The 22,108-nt window shown below is 42.7% G+C and overlaps 1 protein-coding gene across 1 annotated transcript in view; it reads right to left on the reverse strand.

The window, feature by feature from the left end:
• Positions 1 to 214: 214 nt before the first annotated feature.
• Positions 215 to 22,108, reverse strand: part of JAG1 (jagged 1) — a 38,413-nt gene continuing 16,519 nt past the window's right edge. Inside the window, exons 4-26 of the mRNA XM_009282562.1 lie at positions 18,347 to 18,601; positions 17,295 to 17,355; positions 13,328 to 13,458; positions 12,913 to 13,032; positions 12,302 to 12,415; positions 11,636 to 11,749; positions 10,468 to 10,581; positions 10,019 to 10,065; positions 9,341 to 9,514; positions 8,676 to 8,826; positions 7,973 to 8,137; positions 7,335 to 7,448; positions 6,567 to 6,680; positions 6,343 to 6,456; positions 6,102 to 6,218; positions 5,551 to 5,578; positions 5,351 to 5,436; positions 4,416 to 4,529; positions 4,027 to 4,136; positions 3,709 to 3,945; positions 3,244 to 3,375; positions 2,595 to 2,745; positions 215 to 1,812 (exon numbers count right to left, since the gene is read on the reverse strand). Of these exons, the coding sequence (XP_009280837.1) occupies positions 1,355 to 1,812; positions 2,595 to 2,745; positions 3,244 to 3,375; positions 3,709 to 3,945; positions 4,027 to 4,136; positions 4,416 to 4,529; positions 5,351 to 5,436; positions 5,551 to 5,578; positions 6,102 to 6,218; positions 6,343 to 6,456; positions 6,567 to 6,680; positions 7,335 to 7,448; positions 7,973 to 8,137; positions 8,676 to 8,826; positions 9,341 to 9,514; positions 10,019 to 10,065; positions 10,468 to 10,581; positions 11,636 to 11,749; positions 12,302 to 12,415; positions 12,913 to 13,032; positions 13,328 to 13,458; positions 17,295 to 17,355; positions 18,347 to 18,601 (3,221 nt within the window). The 3' untranslated portion in view covers positions 215 to 1,354. The remainder of the gene's footprint in view (positions 1,813 to 2,594; positions 2,746 to 3,243; positions 3,376 to 3,708; positions 3,946 to 4,026; positions 4,137 to 4,415; positions 4,530 to 5,350; positions 5,437 to 5,550; positions 5,579 to 6,101; positions 6,219 to 6,342; positions 6,457 to 6,566; positions 6,681 to 7,334; positions 7,449 to 7,972; positions 8,138 to 8,675; positions 8,827 to 9,340; positions 9,515 to 10,018; positions 10,066 to 10,467; positions 10,582 to 11,635; positions 11,750 to 12,301; positions 12,416 to 12,912; positions 13,033 to 13,327; positions 13,459 to 17,294; positions 17,356 to 18,346; positions 18,602 to 22,108) is intronic.

A 22,108-nucleotide genomic window follows, 5' to 3' on the forward strand; every position in this document is an offset into this window, starting at 1 on the left:
ACTTGTTAAGGCGGGCAGTGTAATCTATGGCAAACCTACACAGTGATCTTACTGGACATTCTACCGTTCAAGTATTCAACAACTAGCTTATTAGAATACTCCCTAAATGCAGTAGATTACAAAAAAAGTCAAATCTACAAGTGGTTCAGTATTACATATTCATGGTGAGAAAAAAAAAAATAATCAGAATTTACAAAAGAAGATTGCTGTGTTTCCAACTTCACACGCTAATTTGATATTTTAATTACATGCAACCACTCACAGGTCATCTACATAAAGTAATAGCTCAGGTTTGTTCCCTTCAACCGCTTCTTAGCAGATTATCTGCCTGTCACTCGTTGTTTTTTCAAGTCTAAAGCAGCAAAAAAAAAATTTCTAGTCTAATTATCTAAACTGCCTCAGTCAGTACTTACAAATAGTCTTAAAGTGATGCTATGGAAGGTGTTTCAAACGTTTGACATTGTACAGAAGCCAGCATCAAGGCATGAAAGCCCATCCTATTAAAAATAAACTATTTTAGAACACCTTAGTTTTGGCATATAGGCAACATGTAACAAGGAAATAAATTCGAAATAGAGAAGCCACGAGCTTACAATGCTATCAAAAACCTTCAACTCTAAACACATACATATAAATAAAAAGGAATGATATTTTAAGGCTCTTTATTATTAAGTTAATAAATCAAATATACACAGTGATTAATAAAAAAAGAATTATTTACATATCTATACAAACTTCTATTTTTGACACATTTTCCTCTTTAAATTCTTCATTTACCAGCAACCGCTGACAAGTTCCCCCCGCCCGCCCCCAACAAAAAAATACAATAAAAAAATAAATAATAAACTTATTTTTGATAGTTGCTGTGGTTCCGAGCTGCAAAGGCACTTTCAAATACAGAACTAGTTGTACGTCACCATAAAACCAATATACAAAAAACTCAAATTCAATAAATATAAATAAAAACGCGTTAGTCTAAAGAAACTGTCTAAATCGGGACGTCTGGCAGGAAAAAAAAAAAAAAAAAAAGAAAAATTAACACTAAGGAAGAGCGGTAAGGCTGCGTAACGCCTTCCGAAAGGTTTCCGTGATGGATCGGCTAGAGCGGACTTTACGCGAGGGCACTTTTGACTAGTTTTGCATAGGTGTGAAATGCAGCACTTGGTATCCCAGCCAACCACAGCAACTATCCTTGCCAGTGTAAGCCAGCTTGTCAAAACTTAAATTAACACAGGGATCCTAAGTAAATAATAGCCTCAGACTCAAATATTACACAACAGTTTAAGAACTACAAGCTCTTGAGTGCCTTTACAGTGACATTTAAAGGCCCTGCACGGCAGCACCCCGCTGTCTGCTATACGATGTACTCCATTCGATTTAGGCTTTGTGCACTTTCCAAGTCTCTGTTGTCTTGTTTATTTGTCCAGTTCGGGTGTTTGGAAGGTGTGCTGTTGGGGGGCTTTTCATCTCTGTCTACCAAAGTGTACGCTGGCTGCTTGGCGAAGCGGGCCTTCTGCTGGTGTTTGTCCATGTCGTCCTCCTCCACCTCTGAATTGTGTGTCCTTATTTTGGCGATTTTAGAGTTTTTGTTTTCGTAGTCTTTAATGGGGACAGTATTGGCTGCGTGTTTCTCAATGGGGTTTTTTATCTGATTCAGCTGCTCCCTTACGTTGTTGGTAGTGTTGTCATCAGACGCCGTGTGAGTATGGCTGCTCTGCTTTCTGCGCTTTCGAATGCACCAATAAAAAACAGTTACCAGGCAACAGATCCAGGCTACTGTTAGGACCGAGCTCAGCAACGGCACCAGGAAATCTGGAAGAGAGACGAGACCAGTTAACCCTGCTCCAAACCGAGCGTTCCAGTCAGTCAAGGCTTTCTACCAAGAAAACAAGTCTCCATTCTTAAGCCTTAATTTTTTCGGGGGTCCAGACAGTAGCATAAGGCTAATCCTGGCTCTTTTAGAATACGGGGTGTTTAAAGTGAGTTTAGGACTCGAAACGCCTTCCTGCTGTGCACGGAGCCAAGTCATCACAGGCAACGGTAACGTGGGCTTCAGCACCACGGCCCTGCCGCGGCTCCCAGCTCAGAGGGAACATCTCCTGGCCCGAGGGCAACCGGCTCCGTACCCACCACGGCTGTTTCCCTCCCCACTGGGGGCTGCCGGTAGGATGCCAGGGCACGCCTGGCGCTATGTGGACACCGAACGGACGCTTCTGACCTTAGCATTTAATTCATCGCATTTGGGCAGCGGCATCGCCAGGCAAATACATGGGAGCTTTCAGAGCCGGGCAAGCGTGACGACTAGCTTTCTTCTTCCTTATTTCTCCGTGAAGAGGGCCGAGGAGTAGCAGCCCTTTTAACAGGTTAGGCCACTGTTTTAGAGCGTTTTCAGAACTTTTAAGCTCTTCTTTCTTTTTTAAAGTAGCAAGATCCCGGTAAAAAAAGCCTCCTTGTTGTTCCCAGTTAAGAGGGCCAAGAGGCAGAGAGTCTCAGACTTGCTACCAATCTCGAAAGCGAGAAGAGCTCCACCGGCTCTGAGAGGCCATTCCAGTCACGGCAAGCGTGCCAGTTTTCGGAGACAAGGAAAAGCTTACCTGTTTTGTTTTTAACCGGTCGCCGCTGTACTCTGACTTCCGCGACTGCAGCAATTAGCGTGTTGTTACCATCGCGCTTACTGACAAGGTCAATAATCTTATCTGTGATGTCTTTGATTGGGTTTTCATCTTCCCCTATATCTTCTGCAGACTACAGAAGAAGTCACACAATTAATGCCCAACGCCAGAGCAGACGCGTGGGTAATCTGCTGTTTATAAACTTTCACAATCAGTTAAGGCTCTCGGTACTTTTAATACTTAAACAACAAACCAGAAACGAGCAAAAAGCCCAGCTACGGGCAGAAACTAATAATGCAGAATTTGTGTCCCCATCTTTAAAAAGACAACAACAACAACAAAAAAAAAACAAACCAAAACAACAAACCCCACAATCTACCCCAAAAGCAGCGCTCAAGAGCGCAACAGAAAGTGTTTTACTGCCCTATTACAGTGCTGCCAGATGGTAGCTTTCAGGTACGCTCACGTAACCAGAATTTCTTCCCTGTTCGTAAAGGGAATCGGGATGGAAACTAAACAACGAGAAGTGCTGACAAAGCCAGGAATTACAATTTTTATGAAATCCACATGTTGCACACATATCCAAGCAATTAACCACTATGACATTTAAAAATATTCCAGGAATACTTACAATAGCAACGTGTATTTCATTATTTGCCAAGTGTGAAGGCTCACAGGTAATGTAGATGGAATATTCAACAGAAACATTCTTCAGAATATTCAGATTCCTCAATTCACTGCAAATGTGCTCTGTGGTAAGTCCCTGGAGGGTACAAAAAAGGTGCTGTTTGGTTGGGTTTTTAAGTATACATGCACACGAACACACCGATACAAGACTTTTTTTTTTTTTGCCCCTGAAATGAGAGTTCTCAAGGGACGAGGAGGTGGAATTCCCTCCAAATCAGCTTTTGTTCTTCTCTGGACACAAAAGCATTTGGGGTAGGAGTCTGTATTAATCCTTCTATACCTTCCGTTTCTTTGGTAACAAGGGAGCGTCAGCTTTTCCTGTACTTTTACCCGGCAAAAAAGTTGTTTTGTGCTCTGGGAAGCAAGCGCGTGCGCGCCGCAGCACAGCGAGCGATGTTCTGCTACTTACTGGTGCCATCATTTCTTTATTAAAGGTAAAGGTGATGTTGGCACAGTTGTCTTGGTAGTAAGAATCAGAATTGCATTTGGTCTTCACGGGCTGTTGATTCGAAGGCCAGCATTCACCCACTGCCGCACAGGGGTGAGTGAAACAGCGGTCTTCTTTCACAGGAACACAGGCGTGTCCAGCCGGGCATTCGTTATGACCTTTGGCATGTATGACACAAGGTCGAGGACCACACCAAACCTAGGAGAGAATAAATACCGATGAGTAACCACGGGTTACAGGACAGAAGACAGTATAAGCCAAAACGCAGCACAGCTGTACCTTAGAACAGGTGACTTTTCCGTTCAAACACTGACAGGTATTACAGTCATCATCCCACTTAGCCCCATCTGGCATTACTCGAACACTGGTAATGCAAGGCCTTCCCGTAACTGAAGAGAGATTGAACAGAATTGTAAACTTAAAATAGGAAAAAAAAAAAAAAGCGAAAAAGCCCCTTTCCTAAGTTCATCTAAACTTAGCGGCGAAAAAACCCCTTTCCTAAGTTCATCTAAACTTAGCGCTAAGTTGGCTTCTTCAATAAAGATACTCGCTTTAAAACAACAACAACCAACACCCCCCAAAACACCCAAACAGCCACAAACCTCTCAACATGCAATTATACAGGTCTTGCTACAAAGTCTTATGACCAGCTATGACACCTGGAATACCTTCTTGGCATCCTGGACCACTACGACCCGGTGGGCAAATGCAACGGTACCCGTTAATTTCATCGACACACGTAGCTCCAAAGGCACAGGGTGAAGACTGGCATTCGTTGATATCTAGGGTGGGAAAGAGAGGAAATAAAAAAGTTACTCTGTAGCATCCTTCTGTTTTGTCAGAAAAACCATACGGGAGATTTGCCTACTGGAGCTTTACGTTCACTTTCTAGCGTCTACTCGGAGATAGACTCTTACTAGCAGCACCGGTGTAGTCTCAGAGCAAGTTCTTTGAAGTTTCTGCTGTGTGGCGCTAACAAAGATCAAAACCTGACCCCTATGGCTACTTAAGCTTTTCAAGGGCAAGGACACATTCCTTCTCACACAAACACACTTCCTCTCCTTTGACATACTCCAGTTTTGTCCCCCTACTAGATTCTTCAACTGATGACAACGTTAAGCCCCTTTCCAGTCGCATTGCTGCTATGAAACTTCTACTTCCATGGCTGTTATTAAAAAAAAGTGTTAGTGTCCTCCTACCTATAATTATTATTAAATTACAGGGAAGTGCATACATCACCTCCGGGCTTGTAGGTGGATTATTAATTGACAAGGTTTTTGGCTGGCACGCTTTTGTCTCGGGCAGAAACCTACGCCACACAAACACACGCTAACTGGGAAGACTCTCCTGAAGGGCATTTTGCCCACTCAGCTGAACCAAGAGGTTTCAGCTCTAGCTGAACGGACTTTCAGATTTCTTTCGTTTTCAGTGCAATTCCTGCCCTCCCCACACCTGCTTCAGATCTGGCTACGGACACAGAAGACACAGGACATCTATCATTAATCTGATCTACCACTTAACTCAATTAAGATGGTTGTCTTGCAACAAGATTGAAGCGAGACAAAAAAAAAAAATCAAGGTAGAGTGCCATTGAAACACTTACTGATCCTGCAGTCAGGACCTGCGAAGCCCGGAGCACATTCGCAGCGGTACCAGTTGTCTCCATCCACACAAGTGCCGCTATTATAACTATAAAGAGAAGTCATTGTACACATTAAAAAAACGCTACAGATAAAAAAGGTTCTAGAATTCTAAAGCAACAAAAAAAAAGCAAAGGGTAGAAGACAAACATATTAAACTTACCAAGGATGAGGACTGCAGTCGTTTGTGTCTGCAAAGCAAAGACAGACAACATTAAATACGCAGACTTTGGCTAATACAACTCCACTGTCAGTAAAGAACGATCAAACTTCCCCTAATGCCCCAGTTACACTTAGCTCAACTTCAACAAAAATATGCTGAAATTCTCTACTAAATTGATTCCAGGCTTCTGCCACAAAATTTGTTAAGTACATTGTGGAACACATGTACACAGGAAGAGATCGTTGTAAAGAATCTGGGGGGGGGGGGGGGAAAAAAAAAGAAAAAGTGGAAGCAGACAGAGCTGCTCGTAGAAAAAGAATGCGGGAGAAAACAAGACAACATCTGTCTCCACTTAGCTCATTTGCAACTTTCTCATGCCCAGGTCAAGGCTCTATCACATAAAGTCATTAAAAACAAAGATTCAGGTGATGCTAAAGCCTACATCAAACAAGCTTTCCCTTCTGGTTTCAATCTTGCCTCCAAGGGCGACAGGATGAGCTAATGTTCTCATCATGCAGCGCTCTGGAAAAGTTCAAGCAGAGAGAACTTACTCTGAGTGCACGTGGGTCCTTCCCAGCCCTCCTTGCAGACGCAAGTGAAAGAATCCCCGCTGACTACGCAGGTACCACCGTTATGACAGGGGTTTGGCAGGCAGCTGCTGTTCCTTGCTGTAACAGAAACGAGATTTGCCGCCGAGTTGTTCGAAAGCCGTCCAAACTGAGCCAAGGGGAAAAACTGAGGTCACAGATTCAGTGCTGCATCTGCTTCCCGGTGATTATGCAGGGTATTTACCTATATTACAAGTGGCTCCTTCCCATCCTGCGGGACACATGCACTTGAAAGTGTCCCCCTCGTCGTAACACGTTCCTCCATTGTTGCACGTTGCCTCATCGCACTGGCTGTCACCTGCGAAGAACCCAAACTGTCCTTAATACCAGTGCTTTCTTAAAGCAATGCAACAAGTTTAAGCAGCCTAAGAGAGCGCGCCTGCTATGTTTTGGAAATGCTGAACTTACGGGAGTGGCACGTTTTTCCTTTCCACCCATTTTTACATTCACAGAAGAAGTCGTTGACCAAGTCTCGGCAAGTTCCTCCATTGTGGCAAGGGTTTTTACTGCAGTCGTTAATATCTAGATACATTAAGGAGAGAAAACAAGCTAAGCGATGTTTACAGAATTGACAAATACTTAATGCTTGAAAGGTGCATGTCCCATCCCTAATTTCGGCCTGTGTTTCAATCGTGGATTAAACATTTAAGACAGTATTTTAAAGCTTTAAGCGCCGTCACAGAGACAAAGAATATTCCACCACACTCCTCCAGTTTGCTTTCATTTTGTTTGTCATCTTGTTTCAGTAAACAAGAAGCGAAAAGGCCTATTGCGTAAACTATCCTATCGGTCAGAGGACAGGAGCCGAGTGCTCACTCCTCTTCTGTTTCTGAGACTGACAAAATACAAGGGCGATAGGCAGATATGCCATTCCTAAAATGCTGTGTACCAACGCTAAGGGTTTCTTACAGAAAGTCACCCAAAGGGCAGAGCAGAAAATTGAACGGTAGGAGAGCCAGGTTTATTCCCAGTCCAGCTTCGTAACTCGGGTTTAGTTCCGATACAAAAGCCTGGGACTCGGTGGAAAGAAGAGGGCGCCTTGTCCTCTGCGGCCTTTGAAGCAGAGTTTATGTTGCATTGGCATTGGTCACTCTCGCCTTATAGACAGTACCAGCCATTCCTTCCTGATGTTCTTCCCAAGAGATCTTTCTGCGTGCTGAAGAACGGTTAACTTACTTGTTTCACAATATGTTCCTTCCCATCCATCACTACAAATACATTTGTAGGAGTTGATGCCGTCGATACAAGTGCCACCATTTTTACAGGGGTTGCTCTCGCAGTCATTAATATCTGCAACAGTTTGGAGGAGAGGGGAGGGGGAAAAAAAAAAAGGGGGGAAAAAAATCAAACTAGAAGTACAGCTACTAGAAGTCATCATCTTATTGCAGACTGTTTGATGCTACTTCCATTTCTAAGCCCCTTTTGAGAGGAAGGGTTATAAGCAAGATGAGAAATAGCTGAAGAACAGTGCACAAAGCGATGAGCCTGTCACTCAACAATTACTATTAAAACCAAAAAAAGTCAGGAGTCCTTAAGAGCCGTGTTAAACCCCACTATTAGCTACCTCAGACCTTGTATACATAAGGTTTTTAAAAACATACAATTCAAGGCCAGAAGGTTCATTACTGTGAACTTTCCCCAAGGCCTAGCAAATTCCAATCTGCCTCGCCCAAGCGGGATATGAAAACTTAAAGCAGTTCCAAGGTTCACTGTGTTACAAGAAAGAAACCTTAAAGCAGGCTGGGAGGAAAGGATGGAATCTTCTTCCAAGAAGAGCAGAGGACGGTAAAACACATTATCTTTTTAGCTCTTACTCTCGTGACAGTAGGTGCCAGTGAATCCTTTGTTGCATTCACAGGTGAATTTTCCACCCGCTTGGCTCTTGCATTTTCCGTGAGGACCACAGACATTTGAAGAAATGTAACGAACGCCTTCCGGCGTGCTGTTAGAAGCTACTGCCACGGTACAGCTGTCAATCACTGTAGAAAAAGCAGAGACCTGCATGAGGATTACCCATTCTATCCGATTTCTTAAGCTAAGAGCAACATTTTAATTTCCAGCGATGGATGTTTAAAAGACATACGTATCATAGAATCATTTAGGTTGGAAAAGACCTTTAAGATCGAGTCCAACTGTAAACCTAACAGTGCCAAAAATGCTTGCTGCTTTAAAATAAAAGGACTACACCAAGTGTTTGTGCATAAAATAATCACAGCATCTTATCTGAAGATTGCTGGACCACGTCCACGGCCTGGAATAAATTCAGCAAAGCAGGCTATTTGCTACATGTGTTTTCTGTCCACATTGACATAAGTCTGCCTTTCTAACAGCCGATATTTACAAATAGTACTCATCTTCTCACACAAATAGAGGCAATAAGGCACAAGGCAAAAAAAACTCAGCCTCTTTGTACAAAGGCTCCTCCACTGACTACACCATTGGAGCTGCATTATGGCTTCAGCCAGAGGAGGGGCAGAAACTATTGTCATTCCCGTTCACCTGCAAGGTAACACAAACCTTCACAAGGAGTTGTGCGGCAGTGATCTTTCAGGTGGGAGCAGTTCTTCCCTTCGTAATCTTCAGGGCAGTTACAGAAATAGTCCATAGCAAGATTGAAGCACTGGGCACCATTCTGGCAAGGATTTGGCTCGCAATAATCTATGTCCAGCTGTAAATAGTGCAGAGAGAGGAAGGGAAATAAAAAGGAGAAAAAAAAAAAGGGGGGGTGGGGTGGGGAGGCTGAGTGAAACAGAAGTTTTATCATAGCTTTCCCTCACTACGACAGGCAGACATTGTGGAATCTGACCTTTTTATCTGCTGCCTCAATGAATTGTTCATAACGCACAGAGTTTAGTTCGACTTGCAACTATTTCAGCAGACAGCACTCTTGATATTAAACAGCCACCGAAAGTTAATAGTTAGCGCGCAACAAAAACCTGACACGCAAACACTTGTGGTCTGTTTAGCAAAAAGAATCCTCAGCAGCCCGTCAGGGGTTTTGTTGGTTTCTTTTTTGCCCCCCCCAATATATATTAATCAAGCACTTTCTTGGCAGACTGACAGCGATATCAAGTACAACTTTATACTATGGTTCACTGGATGCAAGGCATTCCGTGTACAGATCCAGAGTGCCGGTAGAAACGCCACTGGCTGAGGGCCTGCCTTTCACCCGTGCTTCTTACCTGACAGAGGTTTCCTGAGAAACCAGCGGGACACAGACATTGGAATCCATTGATTTCATCCTGGCAATGACCCCCATTCATGCAAGGGTTACTTGCACATTCATTGATGTCTTTCTCACAGTGATCTCCTGCATAGCCAGGTGAACAGATACACCGATAACCATTAACCAAGTCCTGGGAAGGAACAAGAAAGTTTAGAGTTAAGGTTTTTTCCTCCTTTCTTATTAAGGAGAAGAAATAAAAAAAGTGACAGTCCAAAAAAATACATCCTCTTACTATGTCCAAGCAAGGCAAGAATATTTAGGGGGAAAAATAAACGCACACACAAACGCCCCAGTACTGGCTTACGTCCTTAATTTCCAGGCAGGATACATTAATCCACATTTTGAAGCGGAGTATCTACATTTACAGCAGGTAGTTTGCACAACAACCGGCCCCGTTCACTGGTGACACTGGCAGTGAAAGTGAGTCATTTATTGCAGTTATATTTTTCGCGCTTGCTGTTCTACGGACATACCTCAACATGCTGCAGCGTGACAGAGGCCCTCCCCCCAACCCAAAGAAATGACGATTTATACCAGCTAATCGCTATTTTCCACACTATTTGTGTTTAGACTCGAATGTTTTAGTTACTGTTGCAAGTCTCGGGGAAACCAAAATAAAACAAGAATGGCTCACCCGACAGGATCCTCCATTCTGACATTGTCCACGACAGTCATTAATATCTGTAATAAAATTAGCGTGGTTAGAAGGCAAAAATATATTTACACTAGATACAGAGTTCAAGTCTCTCCAAAACTGCAGCTAGATAAACCTTTTGTCAAGTTTCCTGCATGCCTTCCTTAAGATAAGGTTATTATAATGGGTGGGAACCTTTCGCGATTCTTCTACTAGAGGCAGTGAAACTTCACATCATTGTTTTAGTCCCTTTATCAGAATATAGCTATGTTATGGACTAATAAGTTTGATAAAATTGTGTATTTTCATTCCGCACCAACTACTCCCTTTCTAAAAACATCAGCCACTGGGACTCTGCCTGATGTTTAAATCTGAGCTTGGAACTCAGTGGCATACACACACACACACACAACTGGTGTTTAATAAACCCAAGGATATAAGACACTTACTTATATCACAGTTGTGGCCAGACCAGCCAGTAATGCAGTCACAATAGTAGCTGCCAATCAGGTTCCTGCAGGAGTTGGCATTGACACAAGGTTTGCCCTCACATTCATTCGCATCTGAAAAAAAAAACCCAACAATGTGAATGGCCAAACGCAGGGCTTGCAGGGCAGGGGGGAGAAGAGGAAAAAAAAAAGCCTACAGCCAGTTTTCACAGCAACAATCAGCAGTTCATTCAGATCTAAGAGGAACTTGTAATATACAGCATGGATTAGCGTGACTCGAACGAACAAAAGTCAATCATACATCAGTCTCTGTAGTCTCTTCCAATTTCTCTGCAATTAGAACATACAGGCTATGCTAATTATTTTGTAATTACCCAGCCACTCATTAAGAGCAACTTCCCCCCCACACACACACACATCTCAACTGAGCGTTTTGAAGGAGGAGTGCTGCAGCCTGGTCATTGGGAGTAGCGTGTTGAGAAAACAAAGAAAACACATCACGCGACGTGAGATCATCCACATTTTGGAACCCAGCTGTGAACAACTTGGTCTGGAGGAGTTGACATGGCTGAAGAGATACAGCAACTTTCTCACAAGCTAAACACACACACACACACATCTCAACTGAGCGTTTTGAAGGAGGAGTGCTGCAGCCTGGTCATTGGGATTAGCGTGTTGTGTAAAGAATGCAGACAGCTCATTCTTCGTGAGATCATCCACATTTTGGAACCCAGCTGTGAACAACTTGGTCTGGAGGAGTTGACATGGCTGAAGAGATACAGCAACTTTCTCACAAGCTAAAGGAAGAAATACATGTGGGGGCAGGACTGGAAGGCATACACATGCACCCTCCCCACTTCAGTTCATTTACGGTTTAAAGTATGTCTCTCTGGCTTAGTTAATTATTTCCTTCAACTGCTAGCATGCATCAGCAAAACGACGAGAGAAGGCAGCCGCTCTATGCTTTCAGACCGTCCTAGACCCCAGTCCTGCAAACACCAACACTTAACATTCTCAATGCGCCAGAATACGTCCGTAGGCTTCGGAACCATAAACGTGCCTAATGCAAAGGGCACCATTGCCCTTGCCTGCTGGACTATGATCCCTTCTGCATTTCTTCCCCCGCCACCCCAGAGCAACACTGGATGAAGAGAAAAGCAGTTCTCACCTAGCTGACACGTTTTGCCAGTCCACTGAGGTGGGCAAATACACTTAAATCCATCAACTAGATCTTGGCAAGTTCCTCCATGACCACAGGGATTTGGAGAACAATCGTCAATATCTGCAACGCGGAGTAAGGAGAGGCTTAGCTCTGTTACCGGACAGGCAATGTCAGTAACTGACAAGTTTGATAAATGGTTGCTGCTACTAGGATTTGCCCCGAGAAACAGAAAGGCAACAGGACTTCTACTTGGGATTTCTAGGTCTACTCTGATTTCAGCAAAAGCCTCCTTTAAAAATAACAGTAGTGTGAAAGGGGGGTCATAGCACAGGGCAAGAAGTTTACACCTGTGGCCTTTTTGCAAGTGGAAGTCAGATTTTGATCTGGCAAGTCTCTCGAAACAGTATTTTAAACAACTTGTCAGAATGCTACAAAAATTCAGTGTTCTGCTTCTTGAAAGAAGCCATTGGCCATTCTTTGCCCTGGCGTTTAACAAAAACCTTGGTACAAGCAAAGGAGAAGAGCGTGCACAGTGGTATAAATGGCTGCCAAGAACCGTTGCTAAAGCTGGGAAAGGTTAAGGAGGCTGCCCTGTAAGTTTATCAGGGATTAGAAAGGCTGATCTAAAACAGCAAACTAGCACATTTTTGATTCAATTTTGAAAGGACTTACTATCAGTGCAAGTTGGTCCAGCCCAGCCAGGCGCACACACACATTCAAATCCCGTAGACGTCTCTAAGCAGCTTCCCCCATTGTGGCAAGGATCAGAGAGGCAGGCGTGCTCCGCTGCACCGGCACAGAAGTACGTTACGGTAGAGACTAGCAACATCACCAGAAGCCACCCCCTGCTCCCTCCACACATTTCTACTCTGGACACACCATCATTACTCTTGATGTACTGCACTCCTGTGAGAGCTGTGAATCAAAAAGTTACTAGCCAGCCGGAAGTCATCTTCCGTGCTAAACTCATCAACACACTGACTTGCGCCTGTCTGAGTCAGAGCCAGACAAGGTAACTTGTGACCTCTCCGGTGAGCAGAAGGCTGATGTTCAGCTTGTGAGTGATCTCTCCGGTGAGCAGAAGGCTGATGTTCAGAGATACCAACTGTTCACGATGAAGCACGAACAAGCAAGTCTGGATCTTTGTAGCTAGCCCTGACATCATAATTAATATTAGAAATTGACTTTTCCCCAACCTCATAAAATATATCCAAAACCAGCCACTAAAAGCTGGCAAGAATTAACTGCCAAGTGGCAGCTCAGCAGCTGCATCAAACGCTTACCAATTTCACAGTTCTGTCCTGAGTAGCCCTCAGGGCAGGAACATTGGTATTTATCAGGGCCAGTGTTGCTGCAGGTACCACCGTTCAAACAGGGTGGGTGGGTTCCACAGTAGTTCAGATCTGCAAGAGGTGAGGAGCATTAAAGCCATGGTTGAAAAAGAACAGAAACATCACCACGTGCATGCTTTGTTCCATTATTCTAGAGCCTTCACAGAATACGGCTGCGCACAAGAGTAGGACAGGACAGGGAAAAGTTAAGCACATAGGTTAACAACGCCAAGTAGCTGAAGGACAAAAAACTCCCACCATGTTTCAGGAGGCTCGCTCACTCAGTCTCGCGTGCGCTCTCTCCTTGCTAAGTCTGCCAGTGTTAAAATTCAAGTGTTACACTCGGCTATCCATAAGATTAGCATACCTTTGTCACAGAGCTGACCACCCCAGTTGGTTTCACAGAGGCACTGCCATGGTTCAATGCAAGTGCCATGGACACATCCTGGGTGTGGAATGCACTTATCACAGTACTGGCCTTGCCATCCATACTGACACCTTCGGTTAAAAAAAAAAAAAAAAAAGAAAAAATCAGAACAGGGAAACAAACCAAAAACCCGTTAGAATCACACTGTGTAGATGTGAGTGTACAACTCCAAAGCTTGGAGAAAGACTGGGGAGGTGGGGGAGAAGGGCCGGACGAGGGGAGGGGAGAAGCTATTCATGGTTTGTTTGATGGTTTCTTGTAAACAAACATTTTAGTAGTTTTGCCAAGGTCTCTGTAGCCAGCCTCCTGACAAAAGAATAACTGTTCTGAGAGAACCAGCATGAGGCCATTCAGCACAATAATACTCTTTTGGAGCCTCATACAAATGTGGCAGAGAGGGTGGGTGTGCACTACAAATCAATCTCTGGACTTTGACAGGGTGCTTTATAAATTGAGGGCGGGGAGAAAAAGTCAGTGGAAACAATAGTTATCCAGAGATCCTCATGAATACAAGGTTCCAGGCATTTCAGCCGTGCTGTGCTGGGTTTGCAGGAAGACAAACAAAACCATAAACACCAACTCTGAGCCCTCGGCAAGGCAGTAGCAAAGCATTAGTTCTCCGCTCTATCGGAAGTTAACCTTATTCTGAACTAGAGGACATACACAGAAAGCACGGACTGGGCCACAGTAAGAGACTAAAGAAAACAGCATCCATCAGGATTTTACATGTATTCAGAGAAGATCAGTTGTCAGTGTATTTCAGAGTTTGATTTATGCTAACCTCTTTTCAGGGAATAATTAAAACATATCCAAGTCTGAGAAACTTTAATTTCATGTCTGGAGAAGAATTTATTATTATTTAAACTATTTATTGCCACTATCAATGAGCTACCCGAATCCTGTATTTAAAAGGAAGATGTTCTTTTAGAGTAAAGCCCCCTTAAGGGAAAGCTCATTTTGGCTTTCATTTAGTTCTCACTAGCGCGACAGACCAAGGATTCTTCAAATTAAAGTTGATTATAGATAGAAACAAGGAAAACAAGTTGAAAATGAAAAGCAAGGGTTTGTTGAGGTACTGTATTTCATTAACAGGTCCTAAGAGTAATTGATCAACAGCAATTATCCACTAAGCGGTCACTAAATTATGAAAACAAACCTCATCTGTACAGAAGTCAGCTAAGCTTTCTATTTATAAAACCCCCCACCATTCTTCTACTGGCAATTTCTTCTCATGGGAAAAAGCTAGAGGGATCTATCCATTGGGTAATCACACACAGCTAGTGGTAAGTCTGACTTCCCTTCTAAAAATCTCAGGTGACAAACTGCATCCTAATTAACCTCTTTTTTTAATAGCTATTTCAATAGCAGCCCATTCAAAGTCAATGGGAAATTCTTATTAGTTTGTGTGCTAAAAAAAAAAAGCTAAGTCCAACTTATGTGTCTTTGTGTGCAAAGAACATGAAAGAAAACCAGATCAGGCAAAACAACCTCTCTCAAGTAGCTCTTGGAAAATCCTTCTGTATAGGGAATATAATAAGAATGCACAAAGATCAAAATTTAGGAACATACCCTTTTAATTTGTATTGCATTCAAAGCAACTTGCCTGTGAGCTTGCACACAAGCAAAACTAAGGGACCTCACCTGCAAAAACAGGTATCCAAATTGAGAATTTTACTCTTTTCTGCCAAATCAAAGGGGCAGGGGTTTTGTTTTCTTTAAAGCATGTGTAAAGAGAAACAAGTAATTAAAAAAAAAACACCCCACACAGAAAAAAAAGCCACGAGCTTTAGAGCCAAAGATACAACTTTCTTCAAACATCAGCTTCAAGGCGTAACAAACAAAATTGGATAAGGCTACAGGCACTGAAAAAAAAAAAAGATACCAATTCCAGAAGAAGATTCATGGTAATAATTCTTGTTTAATAATATGTGTGCAGCAGTTTCTCATGAGAAATTTAAAGTTAACTTTCCTTGTATAGTGATGCATGAGTAAATATGGTTTTGTAGGCTGGCCTGCATTAAAGAAAGCAACTCGCACCAAAAGGGAAAAGAATATTTTAAGAATGTTTGCAAGTTGTCTATTGTACCAGAACCCAGAGCAGTTTCTGCTGGGATGTTATTTTTAAACTCTGTTGCATTTGTAACATACAGGCTATATGACTCATCAAAACTCAAAAGAAAATAGAATCTTGTTTCTGTGTTCACTTTAAAGATATTGGTCTAACTTGGCAAGCAGAAGTTATCTGAAGGCACCAGAAGGACAGCATTGTTTCAAGACTATGCAAATCAAGTGTGGGAAAGTTGCACCTTAAGTAAATAAGAGCACTAGTGCGTGTCTGGGCAGTGAGTGGGAGGTAAGAGACTTAGAAAGAGAAAGGAAAGAAAAAAAATCTGGAAACAAAGCCTGTTGTTCTGACTAGGAGACAGCAACCCCTACAAGGCATGTTTATTCTGATGACAGAAGCACAAATCACTGGTAGCCTTGACTGATACACTCCTCTCGCCATCTGGCCCCCCCGATACTTCCTACTACTTGCTAGGCTTTTTTCTTTTTTTAATTAAAAAAAGATTTAGATCTGGTGTTCTGGGGGTTAACCAGCTTATATCAGTGCTGCTAAACGTTAAAATCACTGAACAACCTAGAACAGTCCATCCTGCAGCCTGACTTTCACTTTGCCATGTCTCTTGCGGAGGACGAGAAGTTACTTCCTACCTTACTTTCAGAATGTTCCTTGATGATTTGTTTTGTTTTTGAAGCATATATTACAGGGACAGAGAGAAAGAATGAACCACTGGGACTATTTAGGCTGACTTCTTATATAATATAGTCTGTCAGACATCCCAGATTTAGTTCTTGTTTGAACTACATCTTATCTAGAAAGAAAAGCAGTCCACGTCATGCAAAAGTTTCCAGCAACAGAGAATCCACCAAAGTGTTTGTTAGGCAGAAAAATCACTTTCTGTTCCTTCAGACTTCTGAGTTTTATTCGTGAATACCCAAGCTTCACTTTTAACCCTTCCTACACAGGATCAATATCAATATTTTGTAACCTCAGAAGCCCTCAGTTCCCTATGGCATGTAAACAGATACGATAAAGGGGTTACATGAAGCAACTTACGACGAGTTGGTTGATAGAGAACGTCCACATTTAATATCCATTAACCCTCTATTAGTAAGGGAGAAAACTTCCCTGTGCTGTAAATATATGCTGTATATTTTCAGACATTCCAAATATTTAATTGTTGGGTTATGGATAAACTCTGCTTTTCATTGTCTCCTTGCCAGGACAGAACAGACTTCAAAGCACGGGAGGAAAAGTCTGCATTCATCGGACCCTACTGACAAGATTTCATCCCAGCTATTAACCTCTCAGCACTTGGAGCCTGGCTCACAATGGTAAAGGAACCGAGAGATTTAACTAATCCCATTCTAAAGAATGCTTGACTTTTGCCTACTGATGGAAGAAACCAGGGGGTGGGAGGGAAGAAGGGGGAAACAGTGAAAGGGAGAAGAGGAGAGAAAAGCCACACTGTACTTCAAGCTTGTAGTTGAAAAAGCCTGTTAATCAGGCTGTTAAAAAAAACAAACCAACACAAAAACATACCTACAAAACATTTGTACTATTTATGCAGAAACAATTAGTTAGTGTTCATTAGGCAGTATTCACACGATTTATCCCGTGGCCTCCCCCCCCCCCCAGTGCCACCATTTCGCAAACCAAAAGCTTCTTAAAATTATCAGTGCATTAAAAGCCTGCTCCCCCCTTATTCTGGGCAAGTCAGCATGAATAATGTGCCTTGGTCAAAACCACGACTCCAAAAACACCCCCCCCTCCCCAATCCTATTGTGTTTAGCATCACTTGTTTAATTATTTGGGGGGAAACAAGGAGGGAGAGGGAGCATTTACCTGCACTCTCCTGGAATTGTGCAAGAACCATGCTTGGGGCTACATCCCTGACGACAAATAGCTGTTAAAACAAAAAAGAAGAGTATCAGCATGCTGCCTGCTTCCTGCATCTTCACCCTCGTGGGAATGTTTTAATCTCTAACCAGCACTGTAATCCTACTAAATCCAAGGTTTTAAGAAGTCTCTCGTATCAAGTCTACTGGAAGGAAAACCAAGGTAGGTGGCTCCCTGCGATAGGAAATCTATCAGCTAGCTTCGCAGAGGAATCATACCTAATGCTGTTCAAAGAGTTCTTTCTATGCAAGAGAAACCGTCTCGCCTTAGAGAGCTCAAGTCACTTTGAGTCTACAGGTTTCCTTTCTCTGTCTTTTGCAGGTGAACTGGTCCACTCTCCCTGGCTTTACATCTAATTCAAAGCAACTTTTAACTACTCTGGATTTACTTTTGAGCCATATCTCTGAACAGACAGGATATTAAGATGAGCGTCGATTCAAATTGCAGGTAAACTCAGTCAGCAAGACATGCTGATAGTTTGTTCCTATTCAGAGTCCTGCCTTCTCCTTCTGAAGTTACCTAGGAAGTTGCCATTCCCTAATAAACATGTTAAACATCATCTCAGGTAGAACAAACAGCCTGGGACTTCTCAAACACCAAAGCTTCACACTTGCCAGATCAGCTCTAAAACAAGTCTCTCCTTCCTGCTTGTCTTGAAGTTCTGCACCAAAGGGGAAATCCTTTTTGAAGTCAGCAGCAGAACTCCCATTGAAGTCAATGGGTTGGGTTTTCTTCCCAAGGGCAAAGATGTGGATAATCAGAGAAAGAACACATCTGCTAAGTGCCCAGTACTTGTCAGACCTCTCCAAGATTTTAAAACAAGGCAGAAACTAGTCTTCTCCTGCCCCTAGTTCTCTGTGTAAAGAGTTAGTCGCTGTCCCATCAGTCCTTAGCCCTGTTGTCCGCACAAACTGACCACTGAATTGCAACCTGGATACGATGCACTCAATCCTATCCAAGCCCGCTGATCATTTGGGGGTCGAGCATTCGTCACAAACCTTTGTTGCATTCTGGTCCCATCCAGCCTTCCAAGCAGGTTTTGTTGCCATTCTGGTCACAGGTATGGTGAGTGAAGAAGTCATCTCTTGGTCGACAAAACTTGTTGCAGCCAAAGCCATAGTAGTGTTCTGCACAAGTCACACGGATTTGATACTCAAAGTGGGCAACTCCTGCATTATGTTTCAAAGTCTGCCACTGACGGCTTGGATTGATCATGCCAGAGTGGGATGCCTTCTCAATAATGCGATCGGGATCTAGAAGTCAGAAGAGATGTCAGAGTTAAAACTTCGTTTAGGTATCGTTACCTCCCACATCACAGCTCTCTAGCTTCGCAGGCAAGACTCTCTGAGGCAGCCAGTTGGTTTTATTAATTTTCTGCTTTAGAGAGTAAGATAAGGCTGCCCTGGAGCTACAAACCATTAACTGAAACACACACGCATTATCATCAAACTGAATAAAGCTTGAAATCAAAAGGGACTGTTAGGTTACTGCCAATCACTTCTCTCTTTTGCACTGTAAGGGCATCCAGTAAGAATCATACAGTTCGTGATTAAAGAAAATTCAGCTGCTTTTACTTCTAGCTCCAAGAGATTGGTACATAATGTGGTTTTCCCTGCTTCTCCATTAATGGTACTAGTTTTGTTTTTAACTGGAATATTTACGAAAACAACATGCTACAATAGCCTAATAAAGCAACGTCTACAAACTGAACATAAGCACCACAAAAGGTTTGCAGCCTTCTGGGACTCCGGTGTAAACACGAAATTGAAAACTAGCAACTCTGGCATTCAGACAACATCAGTGATCTCACCAGGTTTTGGCTGAGAAATACCGTGGAAGTTCTCTCTTCAGATACTAGCCGACACTAAAAATTCAAGACTACCAGAGCTCGAAGCAGAGAACTCAAATTACTGCATGTATGTGCTATAGATTCCCTTTCTCTCTATAGAGCATTTCAAAGTTTAGACTTTGTACTTGACATTTAGTTCCAGCAAAAGTCTTCTGGCTTTTAGAGCCCTACAACTGTCTAAATTATGGCTTGCAATAATAATATTTCACATTAGCTCGGAACATTGTATATATCTGTGGTATTTCACTTTGTAGTCCAGGTCTTGTGACTTAAATGATCTGACACTGCCCTACGACCTGCTGCTAGCAAGCACTTGACTGCCGAGCGAAAGTTTCTCATGAAACAGCCAAAATATCCTTGCAGACATAGTACAAAAACAAAAATAAGTACCAGGCTACACTGTTCTGTATATGGGAGCTTATCCAGCGACAGAAGAATTTTAGGTAGAAGGGCAGTTTGCCAACGATGTGTTAGAAAGCGGCGTGTGAAGTACTGGCACATTCGAGTGTTAAGAATTAAAACGTACTTATGTTCAGCTTGTTCTTCCAACAATTACAAAAGAAAGTTTGGGGATTTTACATACGGCAGAGTTGAAGACTGATGAAGTTGCTACATAAAGCTTAAGACGACACGTGGGCAGTTTTTCATCTAAAATACTTTTAAATGTATTGCTAAGGACCTTTGATTTGTAGCTTTCAAAAAGAACTTCCAAAGAGGCTTCTCAAACCTCAGGTACCCATTATCAATTCACCGCTAGATCCTGCCTGCTTGTCTGCAGTTTTGAATAAAGTCAAAAAGCACTTGCTGCACAACCACAGAAGAGCGTCAATACGCAGACATTGTAAGCATTTACCTGTTTTGGGGGGTATTCTTGGCTTGAGACTACAGCATTCATTAAGTGTTTACAGTGTGAAATTAAGGGCAACAACTTCTTATTCACCTTCTGGTATTTCTGGTTCTATAACATTTTCCATTTAAATCAGTTTTTATTATTCATTGGCACTAAGCCCCCAACCCCACATCTATGTGTAAGACTTTCAAATGCATGCAGGCCTTTATTAATTTAAATCCCATTCACAAGTAACGTAGATGCCTAAGGACTTTTCCATACTGGTATATCCAGAGCAATATCGCGTCCTGTACTGTGCAGGTGTAAGGCTCTTAGATCTCATCAACAAGATTACTGACTAATTCTAAGAGGTACTTAAGCAGATGCATATCTATTCGCCTTGAATGGGGCTAGTCAAGCGATTATAGTTCCACTCATGCGTACTGAAGATGGCTTTGCTGCACTTGCCAAGATTACACCCCGATCTACAGCACAGTTGGAAAGCAAATGCATTTCCCCAAATGCCGAGTCTCTGCATAAAGACATCCTGTTTCTTGCAAGTAAAACAACTCTATCCTTTTCTCCTGTAAGTGGCAGAAGAAAAGGGGAATGCCACTCAATTTAGTTTTGCAAACCACCCCCCCTACACACACACACACTCTCTTGCTTTTCCAGCCTCTTCCTGTTCCCCGTTGGGAACGTACCACTCACAGCTATTTCAGTCCTTGGCACCAGAAAAACAATCGCCTTGGAAAAGAGATCTTTCCTCTTGCCTCTGCTCTATCATTCTTCCCCTATCTGCCAGCTCATTAGGAAGCATGTCCTTGCTGTATGACATCTCACTCCAGCCACCGGCTCTTTTGAGCCCTTAACCACAGGCTGAACTCAAATGGAAACATCCTTATTAGTCCACTGGACTTCATTTTTTTTAAGGGCCCAGATGAAAACCAGCTGCAATTTCACTTTGGATCACGGCTAAAATGCCTTTCATTTGATACACGTTGTAAAGCTACCACCATACATTCAAATTCAAGTAAGGTCTCACAGACTTGAGATCCCTTTCCATTAGCCATCACCCACAGTTTTCACAATGAAGTATTGGCATGTTCCTTCTTGTACAAAAATTTCTCCACCCTTCCCTATTCCCACCTGTCAGTACGTACTTACACAAGCGTGCTGACCCAGACTTCAGGGAAGGCATTGCAACAACTCTTCCATTCTTAGCCCGCACCAACAATGCTTTAAGTTTTATAGTAAGCAATCGCAAAGCAGCAGACTGGTTAAGTAAATAAAAAGAAGCAGTCAGCCAGGCTTGAGAGAAAGCGATCTTCCTAACTCCCCTGATATCATCTGACTCAGAATCCCATGCTTTGATAGAAAGGTTAGAGGAAACATTAACCAATTAGAAATTGATGAAGTGGAAGAGAGAGGCTTTCTGTACATATTTAGCTTCCACCCTGCACTTTGCTGTTGGAGAGTTTGTTGGTTTCATTCACTTTTTGTGGCTACACTTCAAAGCTATTAGTCTTTTTGTTCAGTGGGCAACTGTATCAAAGGTTTTAGGCACAGACAAATCAGCTATTTTGACTGCCCACCTTTGCTTTTCAGCGCTCCAATTTCTGGAAATTATAACTATGCAGCCTCAGGAAGCAAACAACAACAAAAAGCCCAGACTCCTCTAAGCAGTTTGGGTGGCCAAAGACACCACATTTATTTTTGAAAGTCTTTGTTTCAGACAACTACCAGCTATGGTTTGGTTTACATTGTGCTGAAGTCTTATGCCCGACTGGAATTCACATGCAACTGATACCAGTAATTTACAATAGCTCTTTGACATAGTTTGAGATGCAGTGTCAGCCCCATTAGCTTTATGTATGAAGCAACAGTAGCAAGATGGCATCTAGACAAGAACCAGAGTAAGAAAACCATCTAAGTTGAATCTTGGCTCCAACAAAGCATGATTCTCATTGTCCTGGTTTCAGCTGGGATAGAGTTAATTTTCTTCCTAGTAGCTGGTACAGTGCTGTGTTTTGGATTTAGGATGAGAATAATGTTGATAACACACCAATGTTTTAGTTGTTG

The sequence above is a fragment of the Aptenodytes forsteri genome, unplaced genomic scaffold, assembly GCF_000699145.1.
Source record: "Aptenodytes forsteri isolate BGI_AS27 unplaced genomic scaffold, ASM69914v1 Scaffold5, whole genome shotgun sequence".
Lineage (NCBI taxonomy): Eukaryota > Metazoa > Chordata > Aves > Sphenisciformes > Spheniscidae > Aptenodytes > Aptenodytes forsteri.